Source organism: Taudactylus pleione, unplaced genomic scaffold, assembly GCF_031769625.1.
Source record: "Taudactylus pleione unplaced genomic scaffold, aTauple2 ptg000066l, whole genome shotgun sequence".
NCBI lineage: Eukaryota > Metazoa > Chordata > Amphibia > Anura > Myobatrachidae > Taudactylus > Taudactylus pleione.
In genome coordinates, this window is record NW_028284468.1 from 15198100 (window position 1) to 15210345 (window position 12246).

General features: G+C 43.3%; 1 protein-coding gene across 3 annotated transcripts in view; it reads right to left on the reverse strand.

Moving 5' to 3' along the window:
- The window catches only part of MYO1B (myosin IB), a 275621-nt gene that overhangs the window by 61836 nt on the left and 201539 nt on the right, over window positions 1-12246 (reverse strand). For all 3 annotated transcript variants that reach the window (XM_088466667.1, XM_088466666.1, XM_088466665.1), the window contains exon 16: window positions 11181-11381. In XM_088466667.1, the coding sequence (XP_088322793.1) occupies window positions 11181-11381 (201 nt within the window). The remainder of the gene's footprint in view (window positions 1-11180; window positions 11382-12246) is intronic.

Consider the following 12246-nt stretch of genomic DNA (forward strand, 5'->3'; position numbering starts at 1 on the left):
AGCGAAGGAAAGTCCTTCGCTCGTCGCGTCTGGCGCATGCGCACGACGGAGCTCCCTCCGTCGTGCGCATGCGCAGTGCACACCATCGGCCCACTTGCGAGCGGACAGCCGCTTGCGAGTGGGTCTGAATGAGGCCCAATGACCATTATTACAAGCAGATTACATGTCGCTGATATAGTATATGCAAGCTTTTATAGTCAAAATAATGTAGTGTGCAATGTTTATAGGCAATTGGATAGTTAGAGTAGCAAACTGTAGCATCCCATAATAGTGTTTTTTATTCATTTATTTATTCCTCATTTTACTAGCTGATTATTGCACCTGGTATATATGTTACAACTATTTTTTTATTGTTTGTCTCTGTCACATGTCAAGAACTTTTATGTTTAATTATAGTGTGTAGTGCATTATCAGACCTATGTTGGTCATTCATTTATACCTATTTCATTAAAGATCTCAAATTTTATTTATATAACTGCATTTTTAGTTTGATATTCATTTGTGTTTTTTTTTTGGTTTCCTTATTTTTCTTTATTTTCTTTATTTGTCTAAACATCCAGGGTTAGCCTATCCTTTAGGTGAGCAGCTTTTGTACTCATTTTTTCTGGAGCGCCCTATTGTATATATTTTTTATTTTACTGGTAGTAAAACAGAGCATTCATAACAGCTGAATAGCTCCCATGGTGACAACTGCTAATCACCATCATACATTAATGCTTCAACTTATAAAACATTGCTGCATCCACCACACTGCAGTGATCTCATGTCTCCCCTCCAGGACTCAGAACATGGACGTTTCACACTTCTGAAGTGGAGCAACAAACGTGAACAAAGTTTAGGATAAATAATCACATCTTATCCCGAGTTAAACACAGAAACACAGAACCTGTACCTTACAATTACTAAGAACAATTCCTATTTCTGGGTTATGCAAATCAGATAATGTTTTTGATAATAGGAAAATTCTAACCAAAACAATACTGACATTATGCATATCCTGATATATATATATATATATATATATATATATATATAAATGAGATCTACCGCCTACTGTATGTGTCACATCTTTTACATAAAAGAAATAAACTAAGAATCGTAGTCTGTTGTGTAGAAATAACACTGATATATATAACCATTACATTTACATGAATATTTAGACAGTAACTTTCTCAAAGGAGCACAAATAATACATTTGTAAAGCGATCTATATTCTGCATTGTTTTACTGTTGGTCTGTAGCTTTTCTCCATCGCACCAAAAGCATCTTCCTGTGTAAGAAACGCAACAGCAAAGGATGCACTAGCCAAGTGGCAAATTTAATGGCAAGATCTGCAATGCCAAAAAAGGGCAAGAATATGCCACCTAAGAAGGGCCTTAGGGCCTCATTCAGACCCACTCGCAAGCGGCTGTCCGCTCGCAAGTGGGTCGATGGTGTGCACTGCGCATGCGCACGACGGAGGGAGCTCCGTCGTGCGCATGCGCCAGACGCGACGAGCGAAGGACTTTCCTTCGCTCGTTGTGTCTGATCAAAGGGGGCGTGCTGTCGATGTTGATTGACAGCACGCCCCCTTTGGTGGACGTGCCGGGGGCGTGCCTCCCAGTTCCCAAGGGAACGCCTACCGTCAGAAGCCGGCCCCACTGACATCACTAGTGATGTCAGTGGGAGTGATTTTGGCTCTGATAGAGCCAAAATCACTCCAGGGCTTGTGGTCGAAAACCCCGACCACAGGCTTCTGGTCGCACTGGCGATGGTCGCGATGGTCAAGACCATCGCGACCATCATCCTGCACGCTCGTATGAGCTGTGGGTGGTGACCCACAGCTATACGAGCGTCCAGGAGGACGCTCCATTTTTATGGAGGAGGGCCCACATTCAGAGCGAGCGCTCTGTTCAGAGCGTCCGGCTCTGAATGAGGGCCTTAGATGGGACTAGAACACGTACAAAATGTGAACTAAAGTGTGTTCACTGCAGCCGATGACAGAATTGGAACAGGCAACGAAAAGATGTTTCCCTGGCCCCTATCATGGTTTGATTGACCAAAATAGAAAGTTCAGCAGCCTCTGAGGGATATGGCCACAATAGCCTGCTGTGAAAACTAGTCAAACAAGACTTGGCAGAATTGGACAGTGACTGAAAAGGTCCACTTGGATGGAGAAGCAGCCACTCAGTATCCCTACCAATCAGCATAGAACAACTGCTGACAATGGGCCTGATTCAGCAAGGATCGCTATTCTGCTTATACGCACACAACGCAGTTGCTAATATCAGTGGTGATATGTAAATGTTTTCATTTGCATTGCGATCTCAGCCTGACATAAGGACACCCACTTCCCTTTACTCACATCCATATACTTGGCCAATACAGCGAAACGGTCGGTAACATCGGATCCTTACGCACAGTTAATGTAGGTGAGACCTCACTCAGGAACTGCTAACTTCAGCGCACGCTATGAGGCCTCAGGCTGCGTATGCTATAGCAAGGGATAATTTCTACACGCCCCTGAAATGGCATGTGAACGCACTGGCACACTTGCGCTCTGCAGACCAGCCGCCTCCCTCCCCCCCCCCCGTCACCATCCACAAACAGCACTCCTGTCAGTCACTGCCATGGGTCTGCGTATCCTCTGCAATCCTGTACCAACCTCTTACCCTGTACTGGATGATCATCCATACAAACATTGGGTTGTCCATATATTATGAATTCTGCTTTTAGACATGTTACAAATGTATATATTAATTTTCTGCTACAATACCAGATATGATATTCTGAGCATTGTGTCTCAAATAAATATTGTATTATATACAACATCTGGAAACGCAGATCCATTCACCTTGTAATCCATATAGCGAGAACCAGAGTATTCTCACATCTAGATCTGCTGCCAGAGGATTTTGGAGTCTAGTCTTGTTTTTTTCCCCCAAGTAGTGAGCGCCTAGCCTCTCCCCCCCATTTTAGCATTGTTATGAACTGCACATTGAATAGGCAGTTCCAAACAGCCAATAGATCACCTTGGGCACATACATCCACCCAGGAATGTTCTTGTATATTGACTACAGCATTATGTAGCCTCCTGTGTATGAAATGTCTAGCATTCTTAACTTCTGTCTCAATTGGGGTAAGAGATGGGCTGGAAGTTTGTCCAACAGTGGCACCTGGAGCACAGTCCTGGGCACCTGCGGTCACTACATGGGGCCCTGTGGTACCATGTCTCTCGAAGGTGTGCAGGGTGACATCACCCACCAGAGTCTGGAGAACCAGAGATGGAATCAGTCGAGGGAGCCCTGATGGGTGCCCCAACCCATCCCCTCCAGTGGAGTTCAAAGAACAAAACACTTTAAACAAAAGAAACAAGTAAAAGCAAGCTGCTGCATGAGCAGAAAGAAAAAAGTGCCCTATTCGGTGAGAACTTAGAAAAAAAAACTGAAGTCCAAGATGGAGGTGGGGTGTTGACGGGGAGGAAAATGCAGAAAACATCGGATTATACTTACCAATAATTTGGTTTCTTTGAGAGACTCCAAGGCAGCCACACCTTGGGATAAAGGACCTGTTCCCATTAGTATAGGTAGGAAGTTTTTTTCAGGGACCGCCCCCTCACTGTATATAATCAAACCCCTTCCTCTTGCCCAGTGTGTTTTTGAGTGTGTCCTCATAATTGGTTCCTGGAAAAACCACTCAAGGGAGGGTATCTTTTGGCTGCCATGGAGTCTCTCGAAGAAACTGAATTATCGGTAAGTATAATCTAATGTTTTCTTCTTCATTCCTTTATGGCAGCCACACCTTGGGACATACCAAAGCTAATACATGGGGGAGGCAATAACCAAACCTCATCATTCTGCATAACAAATATGCTTCTTGAAGCACCTTATCTCAAAAATTAGCACTTGACAAGTCCAATACATAATGAGAAGTAAATGTATGTACAGATGACCATGCTGCTGCTTTACCAATTTCTTCGACAGAAGGTTTACCCTTCTTCGCCCAAGAGGTAGCTACAGCCCTAGTCGAGTGTGCTCTAAGGATCTCAGGCGCCTTAAACCCTTCTTTCTTCTAGGCAAAGATAACTTCTCTTATCCATCTTGTATTGTTTGTTTAGTAGGACTATGACCATGTCTAATTCCATTTGGTAAAACAAATGTTTTGTTTTCATGAATGAATTTACTCTATGTAGATAGAGATAGCTCCAACCAGATTCAGTATATGTAGTTCTTTCTCTTTATCATCTTTTGGCTGAGAGAAAAAGGCGGTAGTACAATATCTTGATTGAGGTGAAAAGATGAGACCACTTTTGGCAAAAAATTCGTGTTTGTCCTCAATATTACTCTGCCTGGCCTAATGTTCAGGTATGGTTCCTCTGCCCACAAGGCCTGTGGTTCACTCACTCTTCTTGCTGATGTTATCACAATTAGGAAATTTACTTTTAATGTTAGATGTTTAAGAGAAACTTCTTCTAGAGGTTCGAAGGAAGTCACAATTAAGGCTCTCTGGACTAAATTCAAGTCCCATGGGGCTATGAAGGATCTAACTTGTGGACAGATCCTCTTAATTGCTTGACATAATCTTTTCACTAATTCATTCATCTTCTGCTAACTTCCTGTCCAGAAGTTACACTGAGAGCTGATATTTGCACTTTGATTGTCGAAACTGCCAAGCCTTTAATAAATCCTTCATATAAGAATTGAAGTATTTGTGATATATGCACATTCCTTGGCCTCAGCTTCATTTCCCATAAAAGAGATAAATGTTTTCAAAATCCTGTAACAGATCTGTGACAAATTCTTATTTCTTGCTTGTAGTAGAATCTGTATCACTTGTTTTGAAACCCCCTTCTGCTTTAATATCTTCATTTCAATCTCCAGACCACTAAATTGAGTATTGTCGGGTTCTGATGTAGCAACAGACCCTGTGTTAACATTTCCGATCTGGCTGGTAGCAACCATGGTTCCTCCATTCCCAGCTTTAATGCAGTTGAAAACCAGGATCTTCTGGGCCAATAGGGTATGATAGCTATTAACTCCAATTTTTCCTGTTTGATCTTTTTCAATACACGGTATATCAGCAAGAAAGGCGGAAAAACATATGCCAGGAGAAAATTCAATTTTTGTGAGAAGTCATCTATGCCTTTTGGCCCGGGTACATGATTTCTTGAAAAGAATTGAGGTAGTTTCGGGTTTACATTTGTCATAATTAGGTCCACTACCGGACATCCAAATCTTATTATTATCGCTCTAATTATATCTGTGTTCGATTCCCATTCTCCCAGGAGAATTTGTTTCCTACTCAGGAAGTCTGCTACCACATTTTTCTTGCCTGCAACATGGAGTGCTGAAAGGCAAAGCAAGTACTTTTCCGCCCTAGTCATGATCTTTGAAACCTCTTTCATGAGGACCTGACTTCTGGTGACACCCTATGTATGTTACTAGTGTAATGATGTTCAAAAATATTCTTAAATGAGTTCCTCTCAGATAGTCTTGAAAGTACTGTATAGCCTTTCATACCACTCGCATCTCTCTTTTATTTGAAGAAAATTATTTTTCCTGTGGATTCCAGTGATCTTGTGTTACCAGTTGTGACACATGTGCTCCCCATCCTGATTGACTTGCATCTGTAGTCTGAACTAGGTATTGTGGTTGTAGCAATAGTTTTGATCTGTTCTACATATTCACACTTTTCTACCAGTCTAGAGATTCTTTTGTGTCTTGTCTCAGTCGTTTGTGATGAATATGAGGTACTTTTTCTGAATAAACTTTAGTATCCCCCACTGTAGTCCTCTCATATGCCACCTTGCCCAAATGACTACATCTGTGGTTGACGAGATCATGCCAAGCAGTCTTAATCCTGTACGGAGTTGAATCCTACTGTAATTCTGTATCGATCTTGACCATTTTCTGTATTTTCATACATCTTTCTTCTGAGAGGCTGACCCTGTAGCTCTGGGTATCGATCATAACCCCTAGAAATTGGATTCTCTGGACTGGATTCAGACAACACTTGTTTCAATTTATAATCCAGCCCAACGTCTGCCAGATTTGTAGAACTTGTCCCACACTGTCTCTCACTATATCTATCGTACTTACGGAAATCATTATGTTGTCTACATAAGACCAGATCGTTATTTGCTGAGCTCTTAGCTGCACCATCACAGTCACTAATACCTTGGTGAATGCCCTTGGTGAAGTCAATAAACCGAAGGGAAGACATGTGAACTGGAACCATCTTCCTGATATACAAAATCTCAGATATTGCTGATAATTTATGTTCACTGGAATGTGAAAGTAAGCATCTTTTAAATCTATCAATGCTAGAAAGTCTTCTTCCACAATGCCTGCTACAATAGATTTTAGCCTCTCCATATGAAACTTTTTTGTTTGAATATATTCGTTCAGTTTGCTTAGATCCAGGATGGTCCTGAATTTTTTTTTACCAGAAAGAGGGGTGAATAGATACCAGTTTTCCTTTCTACAGTCGGTACTGGTTTACTGCTTGAAGGCTGATTAATTTTGCTAAACTGCATTCCACAGCCATCTTCTCCACTCTTGTAATCAGCATTCTTGATAGCATAAATTTGTCTATTTCTGGTTGCTTTTTGAACTCTATTCGATATCCGTTGGATACCACATCCAATACCTATCTGTCCTGAATACAATGAATCCATCGACTGACAAACTGTAGTCATTTTCCTCCTACTGCTATTTCTAAAGGGGCCCTGAGGTCATTGCTCTTTAGGATTGAACCTACTGAAATTCTGCCAAAAGGATTGTCTGGTCATTCCTGAAGAATACCTTCTATTATATTGACGACCGTGCCTGTAGGTCTTAGCCTCTCTGTATTGTTGTCTTGATGATGTAAACAGGTATCTATTCTGCTTATCCTCCTGTCACTCTTTGTATCAGTGAGTCTAATTTACTCTCAAATAAAAAAGGAACCTTCATATAGGTAATGTAGCCAACCTATTTTTTGAATTCGCATTAGCCACCCAGGATCGTAACCATAGAGCTCTCCTTGCTACATGTTACAGTGTCCAAAGACACTTCACACAGATATTCAATAGCTTTCTGCATGATCTCTAAAATTCTCAAAATATATTGGTTTTGATATCCTTTCTTCAATATCTGCATGCATAGTCGTACTCAAGAGTCTTTGTGCCCTAGAAACAGAAGCCATAGCTATACCAGACGTCAGGGATCATGCAGTGGAAATATGTAGCTTCTTGAATGAATTCTCCATTCTTTTATCCATGGTACCTTTAACTGCTGCCTCAAACGCTAACGGAATGGTAGTTCTTGTCATTATTTCTGCAATTGCAGCATCCACTTTAGGAACTGTGCACCAATTAAGCAAATCATCATCTCTAATAGGATACATACTTTCAATACGCTTAAAGTTACTTTGCTTTTTATCTAGATTTTGCCATTCTTTGAAAACAATTTGTTTAATCACGTAATGTACAGGGAAACACCTAACCCCTTTTTAATCTGTCCTCAAACAAGTAAGTCTTGCTCATTCCTTTGTTCTGGAGCCTCTTTATTTATGGTTTTATATATATTTTTTTAGCATGCTTTAAACCAAATCAATATTAAACATCTTCATGAATTTATCCAGACTCTACACTGGACAAATCATCACACTCCTCCACAAAACCATATTCAGAAGAGACAACATCATGTTCATAATCAAGACTCATTTCAGATCTAGACCTTTTGGACATATGCATAGACAGAAACTCTTCTTTAGATACAAAATACTTTTTCATCCAGTCCATTAATTCCTGAAACTGGTTAGGCTCCCGGGCAGTCATAGGTGTAGGATTCTTCTGAACACAATCCTCACAGAACACCATCCCTTCTGCCCCCGAGAATGGTTTATCACAGGCAGCACACAGACATCTTAGATGCTTTTTCTTAGCCACTTTCTTCTTAGCTCCAACTGTATTTAAAGGCACATTAAACAAAACCAAATACCCTATTACTAATATGTTACTAGCTAACATAAATCTGTATAAATGCCCACTAGAGGGACTTAGCTCGGCTGTGCACTATTTGGCTGTTGGGGCGAAGGCTCTGCATCCATTTTGTGGCACACCTGCAGATTTCCAATGTCCAGGATCCTCAGTAAGATGTAAGGAAAACAGATACCTGTCTCCGGTGTGCAGCGCCATTTTATAGCCCTAAGACCTAGAAGAGGTTGGGCACATGCACTGTGCACTACCGCACAGGCTTTGGGTCCGGCACGTCAACAGCATGACACACGGTTGCGCACAGTCAGCCATACATGCCATGTTGCCATCTTTGTCTTGGTGCTCTGGCTATGTATGAGCCGCTGGACCTCTGGAGACCTCCCCAGGCTGTAGCGCGGGTGTCACCATTCCTCCGGTCTCACGATACTGGCATTGTTGCACACCAGCCTCCATGCTGTCCCTCTGGGGAGCCACCCTGCCTCAGACTGCAGCACTCAGGGCTTACTAGGCAAAAAAATAAGAGGTAAGTCCCATACGATTTAGTAAAATAACAAACTTCCCGATCCTGCCTCCAGGGGTGGATTGGCCATTACCTTCAGCGGGAAGATTCCTGGTGGGCAGTTTATCACCTGTGGCCCCGCCCCCTAACCCGGCAATGCTTTCTTGCATGACAGGAAGCCCGCCAGCTGCCTGTCACACCAAATAGAGAGGCCCACCTATAGGCAGTGGCTCCAAGTCCGGGAAGGCAGCTAATCTGTGTACAAGTGACACCATGCACCTTGGAGGTGGCAGAGCGGGTCAGTGTCCAGCAGTAAAAGTAAGTATAGCACTGCACTTCCAGGGGTCGGGCCGCCAATCCCCCACTGCTGCTGAAGGGGGGTTGGGATGAGGGGGCTGTGATGAGGGAGGCTGTGGTGTGAGGGGCTGTGATTAGGGGGCTGTACTGTGGGAGACTGTGCTGAGAGGGCTTGTGATGAGGGGGCCTGTAATGTGAGGTGCTGTGCTATGTGGGGCTCTGTTATGTGCTGTGAGGTACTGAGATGAGGGGGTCTGTGCTGTGACAGACTGTAATGAGGGGTTGTGCTCAGAGGGGGGATGTCATATGAGGGGGGACTGCGGTGTGAGAGGGCTGTGCTGTGTAGAGGGTCTGTGCTATGCGGGCAATTGTGCTGTGATGTGAGGGGCTGCGATGAGGAGGGCTGTGTTGTAAAGGAGACTGTGCTGAGGGGACTGTGATAAGGAGGCTGAAGGGCTGTGATAAGGAGGGCTGTACTGTGAGGGGCTGTGCGGAGTGCTGTGAGGGGAGAGGGTTTTGCTGTGCTGCTGTGATGTGGGAAGAGGGTTGACACTGAGAGCACAGAGGAGATGGTGCTGGGCCAAAAAGGAGATGGCTCAGGGGGCAAAGAGGAGCTGGATAGTGGGATGTATTGGAGAGACCCTGGTGGATGGTATTGGAGAGTGACAACGGGATGGTGCTGGCAAGAACCTCTTTTTCATGTGGATGACATTGGCTTTATTGCTACGCTAACAGGCAGCTTCGGGACCATGTGATCTCCTGCACGTATAGTGAATACTAACGCAAGACACTGCCTGTGCAGGGAGGATCAATTTCTTCAGAGGTTCTTTGTTGTAAAGAAATCATAAAGGTAAGAAAATACTTATTCACATGCTGTGTTTATTCACTGCAGAGAGGGACTGGGGGCATATCCATCAGCTCCCGGCGCAGTAGGCATGCCCCCAGCAAGACGAAAACAAGGGGAGTAGCTTGAGGGCATAGTATTTCACATGCGGCCACACCCACTTTTTCAGGTGCGCGCACATAGGGCCACTTTCAGGATTTTTTCCATGGCCACTTTAAATTCCCAATCCGCCCCTGCTAGCCTCTATACTGCTAGAAGACAGGTAAAAAAAAGACAAGGGACAAGTGGAAGGGGCTGGATTATATAGTGGGGGGCAGTTCCTGAAAAAAACTTCCTGTTTATGCTAGGGGGAACAGTTACTATATACCAAGGTGTGGCTGCCATGGAGGAACAAAGAAGAAACCAAGTTTACAAAACTGCCTTCTCCAGGACAGTGCCCTCTACACCCCTGGTATTTCAGTGTCCACCAGAGTGGATGAGAGAGAAATTCTAACGTGTTTCAGCTGCAAACGATCTCAATATGTATTTGACTAAACATACGTACACTTATTCATATCAAGAGTGTAAAAAAATCCATCTATAAATGAGTGCTTTAAAGTTGGGCACTCACTGTATATGGGTTTATTTTTTTATTTGAAACAAAGATTTGATAGCAATGGTGTAGTGATAGCAATGCTGTAGTGATAGCAATGCTGTAGTGATAGCAATGGTGCAAATATCGCAATGGTGTACAGATCGCAATGGTGTAGAGACAGCAATGGTGTAGTGATAGCAATGGTGTACAGATCACAATGGTCTAGTGATAGCAATGCTGTACAGATCGCAAAGGTGCAGAGATCGCAATGGTGTACAGATCGCAATGGTGTACAGATCGCATTTATGTAGAGACAGCAATGGTGCAGAGATCGCAATACTGTAGTGATAGCAATGGTGTACAGATTGCAATGCTGTAGTGATAGCAATGGTGTACAGATGTAGTGATACCAATGGTGTACAGATGTAGTGATAGCAATGGTGTACAGATGTAGTGATACCAATGGTGTACAGATCACAATGCTGTAGTGATAGCAATGGTGTACAGATCGCAATGGTGTACAGATCGCAATGCTGTAGTGATAGCAATTGTGCAGAGATCACAATGGTGTACAGATCGCAATAGTGCAGTGATCGCAATGGTGTACAGATCGCAATGGTGTACAGATCGCAATGGTGCAGTGATAGCAATGGTGTACAGATCGCAATGGTGTAGTGATAGCAATGGTGTACAGATCGCAATGGTGTAGTGATAGCAATGGTGTAGTGATAGCAATGGTGTAGAGACAGCAATGGTGTAGTGATAGCAATGGTGTAGTGATAGCACTGGTGTAGTGATAGCACTGGTGTAGAGACAGCACTGGTGTAGAGACAGCAATGGTATAGAGACAGCAATGGTGTAGTGAATAGTGCCCACTTACTTCTTTGGCTGTTTGGAAATAACCAGACTTGTATTATTACTGTATTTGTTCACAATTGTAAAGTGCTTCTACATAAACTTTAATAAGTAATGTCAATAAATAAATGTTGGCAATTGTTCTGAAAGATACCTTCCCAGCATAATGCTGAATCCGGAAGCAGCTGTGTGGTAGAGATGTGTCATTAAGGAAACGAGAACACTTGCTCATTCGACTCTCAAAATGCTGATGAGTGGCACATATCTGATTCAGTTTTTCCAAGAATGTGTCATCAGTAACTGTGCCTGGCCGTAGGCATTCTTCGTCCAACATGGCCAGGATTCCACTTTGGTTCTAGAATTTAACAAGATATATATGACCATTTTCTCATAGCGTTTCACAATAAAGTAACCATGTTCATTTAGGCCTATACATATTATGATCACAATAGAGCTGATGCCAAGTTGAATGTACGCCAAAACTGAGCATATACAAGTACGGGCAGTGCAGTGTCGCACGGATTTAAGTCACATCTACACTTACAGATGGAGAAGCGTATCAGGACCGTAATGGGGCAATCTCACAATCTTCAGTGACAGAGTGTCATAAAAACTGCGGACTATGCAGAGCTGGATGTAAGTTTGTATATAACACTTTCTCAATAAAAAGATGAAGCGCTATGCAAATATTATATTTATCAAAAAAAATATGAGATATGGTAAGAACTTACCCTTGTTATCTCTATTTCTACGAAGTCCATAGGGTTCCACAGGATACCTTGGGGGTATAGGTGTGACGTCAGTCGCAGGGCACCAAAGAGTTAAGCTTTCAGCCTCCCAGGATGCACTAGGTCCCCCTCCTATACCCCGCCCCCGGGCCAAGGCACCTCAGTTAGTTACCAAGCCATAGGCCGGAGGAGGAGAAGGAAGAGAGAGAACAAAGATCTGGACACATACAAGAATCACATTCTCACCAGAGGGAGACGGAAAACCGGTGACCAGAGCAAAGCCCATCTGCAGCACAGGTGCGACAGGGCGGGAGTCCTGTGGAACCCTATGGACTTCGTAGAAATAGAGATAACAAGGGTAAGTTCTTACCATATCTCATATTTTCTACTTCAGGGTCCATAGGGTATCCACAGGATACCTTGGGGATGTCCCAAAGCAGTATCCTTTAAGGGTGGGGACGCTCCTGTGCAGAAAGGAGAATCCGCCGCCCG